Raw genomic sequence first — 20,032 nt, forward strand, 5'->3', positions numbered from 1 at the left:
AGAACATTAAAGACAATTAGACAAAGTATTAGAACTCATCAGACCCTCACATAGAGTCAAAACAAAACAAAAAAAAAGACATTAATTTCCCACCAAAATACCTATTTAGGTTCTAAAAGAACATTAAGATAGAATCTTTCTTGATACGGATTGTGGACCAGAAAACTACAATGCAATCATCCCATAAGCTGTGTTACCAACACAGACTAATTCAGCTGTGCAGAGAGATTTTATAGTATTCTTCCTCACTGGTTTGTTCTGTAGAATAACTAATTAATTCATTAAGCTTTAGTAACAGCACTTACAACTAGAATAAGTAACCACCTTGAATGAATTGAGTACAATGTGGTCAAACTATACAGAAAACTTTATATTGAGATCTAGAATACCTCATGCTATATCAAAGGTCAATATTCTTTACGTGATCTTGCCCTCAAGACAACAGTACCATTAAGTTTATTCAAACCTGAAGACAGTTAAGTGCTATTTAAAAACAAAACAAAAAAAACCCTAAACCTGGCATCCTATACATATAAAAGTTTCTGAAATGAGAGATTTGAGACCCATTCTCTCTCACATGCCTAAAACATACAAAACATCCAGAAGCTAAAATCCTACAAGAAGTAGGCTTCTAAATAGGGTGAGTTACCAAATCATACCTTCTCCCCTTTTTCTTTTGAGACTTGTCTTTTTTCATTCATATCACATTTGTTACCCAAGATCATTCTTTCTACATCTGAAGAGGCATGCTGGAAGAAGAAAAAGTAATCTCTCAGGAACAAAGTGCATCATTGTTGAAAAGAAACTTGTGTGTCAAACTCCTCCACAACGGACTATTTTATTTTAGGGAAATAATCTAATGTGAAGGCATTACTGAGAGAGGCTGACTCTTGAAACAAGCAATTAAAATATTAAAATAGGCTGGAATAAATACTCCAAGATTACATTTGCCCATGTACTGTAATAGATCAAATATGTGCCATGAGCTCTGTAGCAGGTTGCACACATGCACAGGGCTATTCTGGAAATGTTGCAGTAGACACTTTACTCCTAAGTGGTGCACGGCTACTGCATTGGAAGTAATTACTTGATTTTTTTTTTTGTCTCAGGGAAATCATAAGATGGAACAAAGCACTTACCTCCTCTATGTTTCTTATCCAATTCTTTATGTTGTCAAAAGACTTTTCATTTGTGATGTCATACACCAGCATAATTCCCTAAATAAAGTTAGGAAAATCTAGTTAGATGAGCTAGTACTATTGGCTGACTTTTGATGTATGCTTTAGTTTCAATTATAGTTCTAAAAAAATTCAACATTGGATTATAGGTAAGTCTTTTCTCAAAGCATTATGCCATGGTTTGGAATTCACACAAAATATTATTATTCAACATTTTTTTGCCACTGTTAAGAGGCCAAACACACCACCTCTCCAAAGCTTTTAATTGTTAGCCTACAGTCAGGGCAAGTTTAGAAGTTCTACTACACCAGCAACCAGGACTCTCTGGTTAAAGTCACATTTAGATGCAGCAGCTTTAAGCAGTCCAGGATATCAAACCTGCCAGCTCCATTCTGCTGGGGCCAGCAGAAACTTTCACCCCTGGGGCTCTCCCAGAAGCTTTAGCTCTTTCCAGCAGTTCTGTACATACATTGGCATGGGATCTCAACAGTTAGCAAAGCAGGGGAAACCACAGAGCCACTGCATTAAGGACAGACTGCAAGGTTCACCTCCATTTCCTAAGGCCTTTCCAATCATTCCTCATAGGACAAATAGAAGTCCTTGGCCATAGACTGGGGAGAAGACCAGGTCACTGCCAAAGCCTTTTTAAGCACTGGAGAGCTCTAATACAGTGCCACAACCATTATTATTTCTCCCTGTGCTCCGTAACAGTGAAGTTATTTGGACCCACAGCCTATGAATGTCACAGATCTGTTCATACAAAGCAGAAAGAGCCTAAAACAGCAGCACAGGGAGTAACCACCAAGTCAAAATTAAAGGAGTTCCAACATAAAATATCTCAAATCATAGCATTAAGAGCCATTAACAAGATTACAAGCGTTGTACCACAAGGGTGCAAGCTCTAAGTCAATTATTTGACTTCAAGTCACTCTCAATGGAGGAAAACTTAACAGTAGGTGTTGCGGGTGATTGTATTTCTAGCCCAGACTTTGCATTCTCTACTGGCTGAAGGAAAAGCAAGTCAGTGAAACACACTTTTAATATTAAAATAATTCATTATCTATTTTTTAAACACTTCAAGTGTTTAAAGGGGTTGACTGCATTTTAAAAAAAAACCCAAACCTATCTGATTAAAGCTTAGTAACTTATTTTATTAAAATCTGCAGAAATTTTAATTATATTAAAAAAGAAAATAGGGCTGGAAGTTTCATCACAAAAAACAGGCCTAGACTGAGTACCAGCACATAATAAAAGGAAAAACAAAGAGTAAACCCCCAGCCAAACCACAGACTTCATTCCCCACATCTCAAGCCACAATTATCCAGTCCTCCAGTGGAAGACTTACACGACACAAACTTAGGAACAGCAAACCAATTCCACTAGTTGTGTTTAGGTTTTTTGAAGTGTGAGCACTCACCATGGCTCCTCTGTAGTAAGCCGTTGTGATTGTGCGGAACCTCTCCTGGCCTGCTGTATCCCTGCATTCAGTGAAAGAAAGGATTTGTTTTACACTCATCTGTACTTAGAGATGTCTTATTAAAGAGAGTAACAATGTATTGATACTTGTTCATTAGGAAAAACACACCTTTGGCTGTTTGCACAAGTTTCTTCAGCCCTCAGCAGCTTCTTCACTCCCAAGCTACCCTCTTTACATCAGCAGTTAGAGCAGCACCAGAAACATGGCACAAAACCACTCCAGTTTTCATGCAAGCAATAAAACTCAGCACTACACAGCCTGCCCTCCAGTAATTAAAAATAAAAAGCTCTGATGTGTCCAAGTCCTGTGTTAAACAGAAGTTAAAACACACAGCAATAAACTATTTCAGGATAGTGCACTGTCACATCCAGTTTGCTGCTAAGGTCAGCCACTACACCTCAGTGTGCTGGTGTTCTGTCCTGGGTGACTCAAAAGCAGCACCTGCCTGTGAGTGACCCAGCAGATATCAGTCACACCTCAGGAGAGCTGAACCCCAAAGGCCTGACAAAACCCAGCTTTTTTAACTTATGTTACAGACAGAACATTTTTATCAGCCACTTGTGGCACTGCACCTCCTTAGTCACAAGGATTCTGGCTCAGGAGACTCAGTTTCTACTAAGCCACAATACAAGGAATTATCACTCACCTGTGCCTTGGTGAGTACAACCAGGTAGCAAAGTACCAGAGGAGATTACATTTACTGGCTTGCATATTTTAGCTTACAGCTACCAAGTTAATATTTCTCCTCCACACGGAAAAGCTAAAGGCACATTTAAGGGGACAGCTTTTGATAAACTAGGAAATTGCTGTGGTGCTTGCATGCAGGCTATTGCCAGTGCTACTGAAGCAGAACCACTCCAAGGGCAAGCCAGGAGAAAGCATAAACCTTATGAACAATCAATTAACAAAAGGTATGACATTTCTGGTACACTGAAGCTCAAAAGCTTTGAAATATTCTTTCTCAAAGTGAATTCAAGTTACTGAAAACCTGAACTACTTTGAAATACTTACCATATTTGTAGCTTGATTTTCTTTCCATCTAATTCTATTGTTCTGATTTTAAAGTCGATTCCTGCCAGAGAAAGAGATACTCTTAAGTTTTGCAGTTAATGAAAAGGAAGTGTTTGGTTTCCTTTTGGCAATTTGATAAGAGCAAACTTAGTCAAAAGAATATTCAGAAGCTGCCATTACTTGCACACACTTGGAAGTGCTGAGAAGGCACAAAGTTCTCAGCTGCATCCAACAGGGCAAGGATAAATTATTCTGCACAATAAAAGCAGGCCAAACTCGGGCTCAGTACTAGTTAGTCAAGATCATTGAGGAAGACTTGATCTCCAAATCCTTCATTTTACACCAATCAGTCACTAGTATGAATGTGTATCTCTCCTGAACATCTGACTAGTCCCTGCAGTTTAAGTCAACTCCCTGGCTCAGAGTCAGAAATACATCCTGTGAACCCTGAGTTCCTTGTCAAAGCCAGCATCTACTTTTGAAAACTGATGTTTGATGCAATCTAAGGAGACATCACAGTAATACAGCACAGGAGATATAAGACTCCTTTTTCAAGAACACTAATTTGGGAACAATTAAGATTTTCTAGAAAGCTCCAAAAAGTAACAAGAAAACACTTCTCTCCTTTTGCCCTTTATACTTCCACATGGTACCCATCAGTTCTCAGATTGATTTTGAAAATAAATTTCAGATTTTAAGCCACAGGTTTTAAAAAACAATTGAAAAAATTAATTCAGAAGGGCTTCATAATGCTTTTTAAGGTTTAGAGGGGTGAGCTGGATTTCCAAACAGACTATCCCCTTAATCCTAACTACTCTGAGATCTCTAAATTTGTATTACAACACAGGTCAAATTGAGACTGCTCAAGCCTCACTACTACATGACTGCCAGATTTTTCAATCCTGTGACAGTATTCCCCAAATTAATTGGTTTGGAAACAAATGGCCCACTTCTTCACTGCATCTTAAATAGTTACTTGATACTTAGCTGTAGTTTGTAAAAGACGGGGATAAGTTAGAAGAAATTAAATAAAGTTTCTTAAAATGTAATTTAATTTACAATTATCAAAAGTATCTTAATTGGAAAAATGCTGGGTTTAGCTTTAAGAATTCATCCATCCACTAAACAGGAAGCTACGGGAGTTTTTACTACACCACAGTAGAAACTTAATATGAAATATTGATGTTCATTAGTTATTTGAATTTCATTCTTCTCACTTGCAATATTACTGTTTTAATATACTGAAAATAACAAGTTTTGGTCACTTAATGTGCCATGGATGCTAAGTTAATCTCATTAGTTGGAATACAAATTATGAGCAAAAATATCACATCAGCACTTAAACAGCATACAAAATTAATTGCATTAATTTAAAATGCTATGATTACTAGTACAATTACAATTTCACAAGACTCACCGGTAGGAAAAAAGATACTTTCATTAATTCACACTCTTCTAAAAATGACGTGAGAATTATATGCACTTTCAAAAAATCCCTATCCTATGTAACATAATTTTGGCAAGTGTTTCCATTTTACATTGCAGAGGATATTGCCTCCCTTGTAAAGATTTTTCTCCTAACTAGGTGCAATCACAGCTGCTGAAATCACAGATAATTGTATTCCGGTCTGAAAACAAATAACCTTTGCCCTGAATAGATTTTGTTTTGGCCTCAAATGTTATAATGCATGAATATGGATTTCTCTGGAAAGAGCATTTTATCGTGGCAACAGCAAATTAAATCAGTTCTAAAAGTTCATTTGTGTCTAGGCCTGAAGCTTTAGGAAACAACTAGCAGGAAAACTAGATTCAGAGAGTGCTGTGGTTGAAAGAGAACTCTGCCTGCACTGTGAACTGTTGAAGCTGAGACACACAAGTGACTGATCCTGTAGGGGTGGCTTTCTGAGAAGGACTCCTGACTGCAGCACAAGCTTCCCACATGCACCAATCCAGCTCTTGCACAGACTGGTTTCTCATGGTTACTCATTTCCCTTGCAGCGCTGAAATTATTTATACAACCACTCCTTTGATGACTTCTAAATGTCAGGACCTGCATAAAAAATATCTTTTCAGAACTTAAGATTTCTAGTATGAACTTCATCCAAATTCTCAAATATTCATTTCAAGGCTAAAAGAAGAATATAAGGAGAAAGGCTGTAAGTACCTCTGCAACTGTAATTTTTTGGAGGTTAAAATGAACTAGAAACTGATGTTTCTCTCATTCTTTCACTTCAGTATGAGGAAGTGGTGAGCTACACACATTCAGAGCAAGCCTGGTGACATGTGCTGCCACTTCCGTCCAAGGGCTCTTGCATGGCAAAGCACAAACCACGATCTGGTTACAGCTACATCGAAATTACACCACGTAAAACACTCCAACAGCTATAGAATTTCAACACTAACTCTTGACAGAAGATTTATGTTGTTAATCCATTCTTCTTTTGCACAGTCATACACTGGGATACAAAGTTTGAAAAGTTACTTAGGCCAAATAAAGAGGAGTCAGTGAATTAAAGTTTGATTGCAAAGGATCACACAGCTAGCAGTTTTAAAATGCAACATGAAATGATGTTCTTCCAGTAGGGAGAAAAAGCCCAGAGACATCTGGATGTCCATCTGAAGTTAAGTTTTAGAAGCTTTTAGAAAACACAGACCCAGATTAATGCTTAAGAGTGCAAATGCTAACAGGATAATTATCTTTAACTGCTAAAGAGGAGTTGTCACATGAAAGTTTGACACATTAGCCTGTAAGTAAGTATTAGATCAGAGCCATACAGAAGCATTTTTTGCAGGAATCACAAACCTGCATCCTGCAAGGATAGAACTCAGGATGTGCAATCTGAACTGCACATTAGTTAGAGCTGTAATTGCTTGCGTTTCCCTTGCAGCATGGGGTGAAAGTAGCTGAGGGCTTATTGTTCTTCAAAATCCTTTCCAGATCCTTGCTAACTACAGGCCTCTCTCCTCACTTTACGGAGGGTATTTGCTTCCATAGCTTCCAAACAAAACTCTGTCTAAGAGCACACTGGGCAGCATCATTAATGCCACACGAAGGCTCTCACAGAAAACTGTGGCAGCTGTATGCTGCTGTGTCTACCTTGCATTGCTCCGCAGAGTTGACAAAATTCAGGGCATGCCTGCTCAGTGACACAAAGCCAAATGCCACAGGCCAGGTGGACTGGCCTCACCTGGCCTCTTTTGGCATAAGCCAAGAAGTCATGTCCATTTCATATCCCAAAGCTCTTCTGCCACTCCCTTTTCCCCTGCTCCACTTCCCAGCTATGTTTCTTCTTATTCCAGCCCACCTGGGCCGATTTTACCCAGAATTAAGCTGCAATGCAGTAATTTTGTGAAATATTAAAAAGAGCTCTCAACACTACAATAGTAAACAGCCAGACTGCCCAGCAGCACACAGGGAGCAGTTCCTTTTCCAGCTCTAGTACCAGTGGTTTTCTACCATGAACTTCAACAAACCAGCCTGACGCAATTCTTACAGGAATGTAAGGACAAACTGAGCAGGGAGGCTGAAAAAATTCTTTCTGTTACTTTAGTTTTTAAAACAGTAGCTTACTCTCAGGGCATCACTGTTACTCTTTTGTTCTCCCCTCACCCTGATTTTAACTCTGTAGCCATCAGAGCCAATATCTCATGTTTTTCATGCTACAGTATCTATTCCAGCTGGGACTCCACTACAATTTTTCCCTACATAGTACCACTGCCTGGACAGATTGTCTTGTTTCTTCTTTTCAACAAAATTGCTGTTGCAGAAAATGCTACAGCACAAAGAAAGCTAAGAAACCAAACCGAAGTATTCTGGTTGGAGCCAGTAAATTGTTCCAACTGTACCAGAAAATAATTCCTGAAGGTAAAGGTTTCTTGGGACTTCAGTCTGCTCAGCAAAATGCTTCTGGAAGGGTCATGTTCCTGAATGTTTTCTAAGAGCAGTAAAGTGCAGACACAAAAGAAACTCATACAGACTAGCGTAAAAAATGAAACTGAAACAAAAAATCCTGCCATTGGCAGGCAAATATTAGAATTCTTAACCTTTACCTTTATTACCCAATTCACCAGTATTTTAAGTTAATTTTTCACGTGGCTCAACACTAGTTTGCAGCAGGAGGACCTTATGTGTGCAGCTGTAGCAAGAAATCAGACAGGAAATCAGCACCATTCAGGATGTAAATAAACATCAATCTCTGATAGCATACACTAGCCTGTGTATCTACCCCAGCAGAGTATTGCTCCATCTCTGACAAATCAATACTTTTTTTTTAAGTATTCAATGTACTAGCATTTTAATTTGTTTACCTTTTGTTTTTATTTAATATATAAGCCAAAGACATTTTAAGAAGTCAGTAAACACCAAAATTGGCAAAGACGCTGTGAAAAAAATGAATACCAGATTAGCTTGCTAGAAAAATCTTATTTTTGTCTCATCTATCAAAGAACATAAAAGATGCACCACAGTTTATTAAAACAAAAAGGGAACTGTTTTGCATGACCTGCATATAATAAAAGCCTCACCCTCTTAAAGAAGCTGTCTTCCTATGTGTCTAAATCTTATTTTACTCCTTTGAAGTAAGAATGGAAGAATGAAATGGAAATAAAACTTTTTTTAAAAATGGGATTCCATGATAAACAGAACTTTGTGGCACTCACCACTACTGGACATAGACCACAATAAAAAGGATGGGGGAAGGAGCCAAGGTACAAAGTCTTGTTACTCTTCTGAGCAAATCAGCATGGGAAAAATTGGACTTTATGCATCAAATTTCAAGCTAGGCTTGATCCAGCTTCACAGCATTGGCCCTTTCTAGCCTACTTCATTTACACATGAGGTCATGGGGTTTTGCTTTTTTTCAATGGGTTGAGCCAGGAAAAGAGAACTCCTTACGAATTCTTCACTGCAGGACATGTAAGAGTCCTAAGATACACAAAAAGAAAGGAAAACATTTTCTGCAGTCACTTGGGTTAAGTGAATTAAAAGCAACTTTGAACCAAGTAAGCAGATATGTAACTTACCTTCAAAAAAAAAAAAAAAAAAAAAAAGGAAGTGAGAAGAGGCGCATAACTGAAAATCAATATACTTCACCCTCAGTTTGTTGAATCCTGAGAGAGAATTACTCAGAAAATACTTCTCCCTCTAGGCTGTGCATCTTGAGGACAGCAAGTGGCTGCAGCTGCATAGAAGAGCTGGGAAGCAGCAGTGCTCCTCTGCTGCAGTCCTGCTCATCCCTCCAAGGGAGAGCAGCAGCCTCCCACCCCTGTGACACAGCAGCTGTTTCAGCATCATCTGCTGCCAGGGCATTTCCATGCCACTCTGAGGGGCTGTGAGCACTGGGGGCCCTGTCACACACCTCTGCCACCACCAGGTGACACACAGCAGATACCAGCAGTGATCACAGAGTTGGGTGAGGACACACTGGAACAGAGCTCAGGAGTTTCCATGGACAGACCTACAGATCAGTACTCCAGAAACTTGTTCTTTTCATACACATCCAACAGCTAAGGGACATCAATTTGCTCCCACAGATTTTCCCCACAAGCTTACCCAGAGATTACTTTTTTTTTTTTGTTTGTTTTTTTTTTTTTTTTTTTTGTTTTGTTTTTTTTTTTTTTTGTTCTCAGCAGAAGGTATTGCAGGGATTGGATTAAATACACAAATATTTTTTATGTGGTTTTCAAGAGAACATTTGCTTGTGCTACATCAGTATACTGCCTCAATCTACAAAGGTAGATAAATGAAGCTTCAGAAATTTGCTTTTAAACTAATCCTCCTAGAATAATTATAGTAAAAATAAAAAATGACAAAGTAGGAGTCAAGATCACTGTAAAAGGCAGGGTAGAGAACCCTTGCAACATACCAGTGTGTCATACAGCTGCATACAAAAGAACAAAGTCTAGTCATTTTGAACTTGAACATTTAGCTTTAGTCCCTAGTAACATCTGCAAAGAATTTTCAGATGATCTCAGCAATGTCTTGTATCAGTATGTAAATTAAAGAGGCAGTAGTCTTTTATTGCACCCATTCAAAAATACAGCAGACTAACATACAACACCATGGCAGGGTAAAGGTCAACATTTTTTCAAAAGTCATAAAACAAATTATTTTATAATTAAACACAAGTGCAACCACTTCTAGCTACTCTTTCACAACTTAAAGGGACAAACTCTATTGCATTCTTTCTGAGCAGCCCACAAGAACCCACAACACACTGGTAACCTCGAGTGGGCTGAATAGGCTCCTTCAGGTTAACTGGCCTTTCTTCATCTAACTCTTCACCCACACCAAAAACCCAAAACCACTGTTCCACACAATGAGGCACAGAGCAGTGTCTTGCACCTTGGAAAGGCTCTGAAAGTTTAGACTCTGGCAAAACAAATATATAGAAATGACTAAAGTAGGTAAGGCAATAAGGCAATAAAGAACAGGGATGCCATGTGCATGTGTGACATAAGGCAGTTTCCTGCTCCTAAGGCCTTGAGACCTATGACCAAGATCAGCTCAATGTTCAGGGTGCCAGCAAAGTGCCACTTCCTGCAGCATGTATCCCCTCAGCTATGGCACAACTGCCACCCTAAGCTTCCTTTCTTAAGATAAGCTACTTTCTACTTAAAAGAGAAGAAAGTATACAGAATACAATTTATAGCAAACAGAATTAGACCAACATTTGAGACATCCATGTTTTTTACAGCTCAGTAGCCTACAGTGTGATCTGATTACCACACTAAGATCTGAATCCAGTGCTCTTCAGCCACTTGCTCACACCAGTACTCCTGTGAGTTCTGCCACCACAACTGTGCACTGCAGGGCTTCAGCGTGGACACTGCACCCTGAACACTGAAATTATCTTCTCAGTGTTTTGAAGTCAACTTGCAGATTGCTTTGAGCAACTTTTGAAATGCATGATATTAAACACCAAAAATACCCAATATAAAATTCAAGACTACAAAACAAAATAACACTAGAAGCTTAATACTACTTGACATGAGTGAAATTATCAACTGTCACAAGAGCCCAACTTTAAAAGGGCTGAATCCCTGCAGAATGTATTTTAGAGCTTACAGTCTAGATACTATGAAAGTGCACAGAAATTAACTTATGGTCTACCTCTCATTCTAATTTGAATGAAAGATAAGCTACACTTGATGGTAACTCAGTTTCATCTAAAATAATTTTTAAATAGATTAAAATTGTACTATTGATACAGACAGCAAAGTTTGTTTATTTTAAGGATTATTTATAGACTGCCTGTCTCTAAAAGGAAAGCATTAACTTAGTTGCTTAGAGAACATATTCCTTTCAAGCCAAGATGCAACTGGAGAGCAGCAAACATAAAAACTGACCAACAGACTTGAATTGAGGCTATTGTTTCACAGCTGAAACTGGGGGGAGGCATTGCCAGGACCAGGTGTCACAACCAAATCCTTTCCTCCTTCAAACTCACCTGTGTGAGTGCCATAATTCAGCTCACCACCATCTGGAACAGGTGATGGCACAACCTGAGAGCACAGGTACTCCCAGCCAGATCTCTCCTCTGTGAGTGGTGCAGGAATTGCTCTGCATGTCACACTCCAGCTAGGGCTGGGAATAGAGGAGAAATAGCTGCAGTGACCTCCCAGGGACCCTCCCTGTCCCACACTCACTCAACTTGTAATGCAGCTGTGGGAGACTTGCACATTTCTCATCTACTTTGAAGCTCTTCTTTTCCTCTTATCTCCAGGATGTGCAGTGTGCAGCTTTCTACAACATGAAAAAAACCTCTGCCACATGCTTTAATGGGTAAGAATACCAGATTTCCCCATCTAGAAGGCTGCTTATGCAAAAAACCTAGATGCAAAAATTTGATTCCTCTTTCAGAAGTCCAGTGCTTAATACAAGACGACATGTGATTGATTCTTATCAAAAGCATCAATTAATAGGTAAGACAAGAAAAAAAACAAAGCATAAAAAATCCCCAACCCCAAAGTTGACCCTCCAAGAACAGGAAAAAAATTATCCCAAATCTCTTGCCTGTAAATGATCTATGTTTGTAGGTGTAGAAAACATAGAAAATTTTGTCTTTAACCAAAATAACTCTAACTGAATACTGCTGTCAGGAAAAAGACAAAAATAATTACTTTATCCAAAGTTTGCATCTTAAGAATCCAAAAGGTTGAAAAAATGGCTTATTAAAATGTCTCATGCAATCAGTACTGCCTAGCCACCACGATTTAAATTTCATTTTTTATTATTCATAAACCAAGCTTCAGCTGTGACAATAAGAACAGGCCAAAAAGATTAGGATTGGGTTTGTTCCCTAATTTTTGGTCCTGGTACATCCATACGTCTGGCCAATGAGAAATGGAGATGCCATTTCTTCTTTAAAAAGCCTCTTAAAAGTTTCAGGGCTCTACATGAACTGGTTATTCAGAGTGAAGAAGAAATAAAGATTTTGAGGGGCCAGAACATTGTTTGTTTAAAACAGAAGAGGTGCTACATGAAAAGTGAGCACACTGAGTGTCCCAGGATCCACAAAGCAAAGCAAGAACTGGCAAGTCCATGATGACTTACAGATAAGATGTGCTCACACAGTTCAAACAATGCACTTTGTACCTTCTATTCCAGCCCTGCCTGTGACTGGCACCACATACAAACCCCACCAGCTGCACATTTAAACACCATGGAAACAGTTCTGGAAAACACCATGGGAACACATAGTGCTCACATAGGTGAGCACTGCTACAGTCTAACAACTCACACTGCCAAACACTTCCTTGATAGGTTCAGGGATGCTACAAAAGCATCAGAGATAAAAACTAGTTAAACTGGATAATGTTAGAGCAGGTATAAGTTACACATGGCCACTGTAAAGACAGAAGAGATGAAATTTTTGGAAGTTTTATAGGAATGCACAAACACTGCTCACTTTAGAGGGCACAGACCTGCTTACACTGGAAGAAAAAGTACAGAGAACAAAAAAAGCACATATCAACAATATCAGTAAGACAGCTCTTGGCTTTAATTGTCACTCTGTCCAAAAGGATCCAAGAAGAGCAAAATGTCTAATCCAGCAAGAATTATCTTTGTTAAAATAAATAATCTAATCTAGGAATTTCAGTTAGAGGCTGAATACAGTTGTGTTAGAAGCAAGTGTAGGAAGTACCTAGTGAGGCAGCAAAATCAGGCCAAAAAGTCAAAGAAGGTTTAAAGTTACTGAAGTTAGTTTTATAGACAGCATTTTCAGCAGCCCCAAAACATCATTTTCACCAGAGGCTTTTTTAAACCCATGTTTTTATCCATGGGGATAAGTAAGCATGGGGGGCTTTGGTTTGTGATTTGCTTGTTTGATTGGGCAGTTAAGGACATGAGAGAAGAAGGGCTGCTTTAACTTCTTACATGAATGACAAAATAGGCTTTTTTGAAAGGTTTTTACTGCCTATACTAACAGGCACAGCCACCTGACTTATTAAGAAAGGTCATATTTTCCTTTCTGCCACATAGCTGTTTTCTTCTCCTACACCCTGCAAGGTTCTTTTAATGAATTAATTTTAATTAATTCTTTTATTTCTTCATTTGCTTTTCCTGCTTTGCATGTTCTAAGTACTTTCTACATCACTTCTGCTAAGTCAGAAAAAATTCTTCTGGGCAGTTGCTCTGTTTGTTTTCCTCCTTTCCATGCCTGGGTTGACAGAGATACTCCAGCTTTAATCCCAAGAGAAGTCACACCATACAGACAAGATATTTTGACACAGTAAAGGAAAGCTATTGCTCTCTGTCAGGTGGAAGAAAGGAGGATTTTGTTGGGAGGTGTGGAGGCAGGGGAAGCAGTGTATGTGTTCCCTGGCTGACAGGCACTTCAGCTTTGCCTAGTTTCTTATACTCAGCCTTGTTTTCCCAATCTCCAGAAAAACAGAATCTCCACTGGAGCCAGACTCCTACTAGTGACCAGCCTGCTTGACATGTTTTTTGATGTTGCCATACATATAAGAGGATGCCACTGACATTCAGCATCAGGAGGTTTTTCCTCTGGTGCCCAAAGCAGAGGAGTCTGTGTGATGGCAGCAAAATGAATACGTCTTAAACTTGGTCAACTGTTTGCTCTCCCTAGAAGAGAAGCCTTTTGACACATGTAGTACTTTACTTGCCTGTAACTACATACAATCTAATCAAAAGTGTCATAGCTTACATTTAACAGGAATGTTTACTATAAACCACAAGATTAAGCTGATATTAGATTCAATTGCTGGTTTAAAAGGCACTAAAAGGCACTAAATTACAACCCACTGCAACCTCTGTTGGGACAGGAAGTTACTGACCTAAGTTTTGAGTTGCAAGGCTGGCAACTAAAAGCCTCTGGGCCGAGTTTTGTGTCCCAGAGTAAAAGAAAGATACAAAGCTTGAGAGAGGGTCCAAAGGAGGGCCACAAGGATGGTGAAGTGTCTGGAGGAGAAACCTTATGGGGAACAGCTGAGAGCACTTGGTCTGTTCAGCCTGGAGCTGGACTTGAAGATCTTTCTGTGTTCACTCCAACTCAGGATATCCTGAGTCTATGATTCTAACTCTGAACATAAGCCTGACACAGTCCAAATTTATTGATGTTACTCCTAGTTTATCCACGTTAGAAAAGCATCAGAGCTATTTTATATATCTAGTTAGCCAGATGACTTGACACTTAAGCTAACATAACATCCAATTAAAGATAAAAAACAATAAAATATCCTTTGAATTAAAACCATGTAACTTCTACCACAAAACATGAAATAAGCCATCATTATAAACACTGCATGTATTATTATTATTATTATTATTATGAATTTTAGTTAATTTCTGAAGTAAGACAGTCCAAGATATATTTCTGCTAAAAGGCTGTATTTCTACTACAGAAGGACTAGGAAATCCATTCTAAAAAGTACATTAAAAATTCCCAGACAAAAGCTGTGTCTTCAATACCTCTCTCAAAGCCTGTAGCCATCAACCAAGACATTTGTTCCTACCCTTATTAAAAGTTAGTAACTTAACTTTGCATTCAAACCAAGTCAGAAAAGCAGCTTGAAACTGCCCTCCTGTCACTCAAATAACCAGTAACACTTAACCAAGACAGACCTCCATCTGCCAATTAGGAATAGGCATCAACACTCAGACATCTGTCACACTGTTTCAGAGTAAAACACGCAACACAAAAGCTGCAGCAGCATTTTTAATAAAAGAAAACAATTTCAACTCCATTGCTGGCTTGTTGCAGAATACAGTAAGGTAATGCAACCTCACCAGCAGATGAAAATCAAAGTTAAGATGTCTTTTGCTGCCAGCTAGGTGTTAGAATCAAATTTAAAGTTACAAGACACATAAACCTCAATGCTTTTAACCTGCAATACCTTCAGCTACAACTTCCTATTCATCATCTGGCTGACCACCCACCACTGACCTTGAAAATAGATTCATTCTTCCACTTTTGTATTTACCTCCACAAAACTGTTTTGCAAACCCTGTCCTAAAGAGATACCACAGTCTCAGAATCCACAAGCCTTGAACACACACTTCCACTCTGTAGGTAAGTGTAACAGTGCCACCTGAGTGTGAGTGAACTCACCTCAGTCACTTCAAAGTCCAGATGACAATCTGTTTGTAGTAATGGCCATTAATAAGAAGTACTCCTGACAATGCTTCCCTGCCTTCCCTTCCTTGCTCATCTATCATTGATGTGTTTTCTTCTACAGCTCCCACCATCTGGAGAAGCCCAAAAGAAATTGATTGACTAAGGACAGGAAATGCTGAAGCTTAATGGGAGGGTGGGTAACAAAAACCCAAACCCCAAGAAAGCAACTATCAGTCCTTGTCCATCATACAAATAAGTAACTGTGAAGAAGAAGTGTAGAAATATTCAATGAAGCACAATTTGACTTGAATGCACTAAAACAATTTCCATTACACATTACAGACATGGAAATTTCACTGTAAAAGGGAAGCTGGTAATTTTGCTTGACAAAGGAATTTCATTGAAGTGTTCAAAGGTCAGCACACACGTGCTTGCCTGCCAGAGTAGTGTCCTATTTTGGAAGATGTAGACTAAGGAAAAGTTACTTCTGTAAAATCAACAAATGGTTTCAACTCTCAGATACAGTACTATCTTGCGAGCAACTTCCTGCCAAATGCTGATATCATCCTGGATTAAAAAAAATAAATACGACAAATTTTGTTTCTGTCAGCAAGCCTTTGTACTAAATCAGAAGTGCTATCAGCTACAAAGATTCGACTTTACTCTCATAGAAACCAGTTGATACAAAAAATGCTGAAAGGAATGCAAAAAAACCCCATATTATTTTAAATGATAAACCGAATCCAGTTTTACCAGACAGCACTACTTGAACAACAAGTTAAGATACTTAGAAACTGCTAAATTAATGCTTCTGATTCTTGTGTATTGCACTGAAACTACTAGCAAAATGCACATGAGATATTCCAAGATAAGTTTTGCTTTAGGAATTGTTAAGTATGAAAATGAGCTGACTCAACTGCATTTTACTTTCCACGTACAAGTGTGCAAAAGCAGAAGTTTCCACTCAGAAAGCAAACTAAACAACACAACCTTACATAACACACTTGCGTTGTAGAAAAAGTTTTATCCCATGTTGACAGCGAAAAGCTGATCCTCACTAGGGATCATAGCAGCGTTATGCCTTGCCAGCACTTTCAGAAATTCTAACAGGGCTACAGAGCCCTGTATAAAAAATTAAAAGCTGCTGAAGGACAAGGACCTGTCATGTCCAAAGTTGCTCAAGGCCAATCTGTGCTTTCACAGAGTGAAAATACGTCGCTCTGAATAATCCAAAGGTCACTGGTTCACTTCTCATAATGGGTGGCAAATTCTGCTGAAGGTATTAGTAATACCAGGTAGTGAAGACAAAAAGGCACCAACAGTTACCCAAAAAAATAATAAAAGAAGTCTGATGAATTATAAATACATATGCATTGCACTTTTATCACACTTCTTATGCAACTGTTGGACACCAGGCTGTAAGTCCCTGCTGCCTGAACCAGTCCAACGTTGATTATGATTACAAGCATGACCAAAGTCTCGAGGAGAAAAGTCAAAGGAGCATTTCCTAACCTCCAAGCAATCTCCATGGATGTTGTAGCCTTACAGGCACGTTTTGCATGACAGCAAAACAGAAGGGGATCTGTGAAGTGTAACATGAATATACCGAGTACAATGACAAAGTAACTACATTCATTACTGACTTATTTCTATAATATAAGCATTGAGGAGAAGTAAAACAATTATTCTAGAATAGAACAGTATTTCCATATCTCCCTCCTACTTTATTTTTTTCCTTTTGGAAAGTGTTCCCATTGTTTTGGTAACTGGAGTGCTGTAGTTTAACCCTGGTTAAACTACTAAAGAACAATTGGAGTGGGAAATTATAAGGAAGTTATCTGGTACTTGGATGTGATGTGGGCCCTTTCATCATGGCAACAGAGATTGTTTTAACTTCTGCATCTAAAATCTAAGAAAAAAGTTGAAACTGTGAAAAATTTAACCCCACCATAGTTAAAAAAAAAAATCTAAATGACTCATCTCACAAACAGCATGTAAGTACATAAGATTAAACAATAAAATCTGATGTCAACACATCTCAAATATATGCGTTCTTAGACTTCTATAGTAAAACCAAGTCTGATCTTGTCAGCAGAGACACAACAGAGGAGAACTGAGGACACATAATATCACAAATCACTGTTAACTGAACACCCATCATAAGCACCATCCTACTGCAGGATCCACTTCATGGAGAACATACAAACCAAACAGCCTGGCAGCTCATACTCCAGGAAAACTCTGTGTATTTAATGAGAAATCTCAGCTGGGGACCTTAAAACTTGAACTGGCAGGGCAGTGTGTTTGGGAGAAGCGCTGCATCCCTGCGCCTCCCTCCACACCATACTTAACTATGACTTATCAGCCACAGAAAAAAGCAGAATTGTTAAAAATGGAATTCCCCCAAGCTCATCATATGGACCAGTTATGACTGTAAAATCAACTAGTGTTGAGAAGAGAGAAAGGGCACACGAGCACATCTTCAAAAACAGATTACAGCCACATGACAGAACTAGAAGCAACACACACAATACACAACAAAGATTGAAAAAACTCCAAGTATTTTTATTTGAGCATAAATCAGCACTTTTATGAACAGTTTCACTATTTCCTGCATTGTCAACTTTCTGCTTGGAGGTTCTTTGCTAAAAAATAAAAGGGGACTAGAACTATAAAAATGAATACATAACTGTGGAATTACCTATGGAATTAAAAGTACACCTCAGTTATTAATAAGTTTCTTCAAGCTGACTTGTTTTGAAAATAAGGCCCTTGCACAAACAAATATAAAGGAAGGAAATGAGAACAAATCCTATATTTACTGAATAAGGTAAGAAAAAACAAAAGCATATTCACAGTCCTCAAGACTGCACAGTGAATCAGTGAGAAAAAAAAATCTATCAAGGGGCTGAGCAGTTAAAGAAACATCAAGAAAATGGTTGGAAGACAGACACACCCATTTATGTTAGCTATCTCTTTAGAAGTAAAAGGAAGCAGCACTGTGCCAACGTAGGCTTTTTTTTTAATGGTACAGCATTTATTAATGTTTATTAAGCCTTTTATTCTACCAGAGGTACAGAATACTACCTCTTAAGGTAAAATGCTACTCAGGCCTTAATCAGCTGGTGTTACTGATACAGCATTTTGAAAATGTTTGCAGAGAGAGATGTGCCAGAAAAATGCAGAAAAACTGTTCTTAAAGCATTAGAAATTATGCCACACCTAATTTAGTCAATCATATGTGCCTAAATAAAGATTGTTTCTACCTCCTGCACCAAATTCAGCACAATAAAATGTCTGAAAAGGACAAGGCATTAGGGCAACATAAAACAAGTTACACCTATTTCACTTTATCTTTAAAACAGTTTCTTGTCAAGAGAGTCTACTCATTCTCCTAGTGTTATTTTTTTTTAAAGTCAGCATTAGTTTTGCCCTCCTAAATACTAGTAACTTCCACTGCACTTTTCCCCTTCATCCCCAAAACAGTGTACTTCGCTTTAAAAGTGACCTCAGCTACAAGTAGCTGAACATAAATCTCAAGTCATGCCACACTGTAGTTTCAAATCAATTCTATCTCAATGAAGGCCTTAAAAATTTTGCTTATGTTTATTTCAGCAGAGTATTTTAAAACTGACAAATCTTACAAAAATGTAAGTCACAGCAACCTGCTTTGATATATCACACCTCACTGCCATTAAACAAGGTTAGAGAGGCTTAGAAATAAACCCTTTTTCACAACCAAATTTAGGACAAAACTCAACTTTTGTCGAGAAGGTTCCTCCACCTACCACTCACTAAGGGGCTTCTACAGTCGACTGAGGAGCTCGTACGGAACGACTCCAAATCTCAAAACCGTGAGTACGCATATATGCATTAGAAGTGTGGAGGGAAGAAGTGAGAGTTGAACCACCTGCCCAGAGTCACTGCCACCATGCAGCTCAGCACGAGCCACACACAGGCAGCTCCAACAACCCTTGCCCTCCACCACTTTCTGAACGTTTGCACCTAAACGCGAGACGCCCCACACCGGGAGAGTCCAAGAAGCCGCGGTTCTGCCCGAGGCCGGCAGCGCTGCGGGCTCGGCGCGGGCTCCGATCGCCCCGGGAAGGGGCTGCGGGCTCTGCGCTCGGCACAATAGCGGCGGGAGGACGGCCCGGCCCGGCCCGGCCCAACTGTTGCTGCGGCGGGCACGGCAGGCGCCGGGGCCGCGGCAGAAGCGGATCGCACCCTGCGGGCCCCGCCAGGGCCGCGGCACCTTCCCCCGCCGGACAATCCCTCCCGGGCGCTGCCACGCTGTGCTACCGCTGCCCCGGCCCCTGGTCCCGCACGGAGCCCGGCACGGCCCGACCGCGGCCCCGACCCCGGGCGGCGAGACGGGCGGTGCCCCCGGCCCTTCCCTCCCTTCCTCGTTCCCCGCTCGGCCCGGGCAGGACCCCTCTCCCGCCGGGATGGCGGCGCCCGGGCGCGGCCCCTCACCGATGGTGGAGATGAAGGTGGTGTTGAAGGCGTCCTCGCTGAAGCGGAAGAGCAGGCAGGTCTTGCCCACGCCCGAGTCCCCGATCAGCAGCAGCTTGAACAGATAATCGTAAGTCTTCGCCATCTTCGCCTGGGCTCGGCTCGCCGCCGCAGCAGAAGGGGGCGAACGCGGGACGGATGGAGGGCGGGACTCCGGCGGGAGGGCCGGGAGGGAAGGGAAGGGAAGCAGGGGCGGGCGGAGGCGGTGCCCGGGCGCGTGACGGCGCCGGAACCGCCGGGCCTGACGGGGGCTGTGGTCCGCGGGCCCGGCG

At 40.1% G+C, this 20,032-nt stretch overlaps 1 protein-coding gene across 5 annotated transcripts in view; it reads right to left on the minus strand.

Moving 5' to 3' along the window:
• RAB8B (RAB8B, member RAS oncogene family) overlaps positions 1-19,936 on the minus strand; it is a 29,461-nt gene extending 9,525 nt beyond the window's left edge. For all 5 annotated transcript variants that reach the window (XR_008438984.1, XR_008438985.1, XM_053988241.1 and 2 more), the window contains exons 1-5: positions 19,722-19,936; positions 3,667-3,727; positions 2,596-2,656; positions 1,140-1,217; positions 660-749 (exon numbers count right to left, since the gene is read on the minus strand). Coding sequence is in view for 3 of the 5 variants with exons in the window: in XM_053988241.1 (XP_053844216.1) it covers positions 660-749; positions 1,140-1,217; positions 2,596-2,656; positions 3,667-3,727; positions 19,722-19,845 (414 nt within the window). In the remaining 2 variants the exon portion in view is untranslated. The remainder of the gene's footprint in view (positions 1-659; positions 750-1,139; positions 1,218-2,595; positions 2,657-3,666; positions 3,728-19,721) is intronic.
• Positions 19,937-20,032: the final 96 nt, after the last annotated feature.

The sequence above is a fragment of the Vidua macroura genome, chromosome 12, assembly GCF_024509145.1.
Source record: "Vidua macroura isolate BioBank_ID:100142 chromosome 12, ASM2450914v1, whole genome shotgun sequence".
NCBI lineage: Eukaryota > Metazoa > Chordata > Aves > Passeriformes > Viduidae > Vidua > Vidua macroura.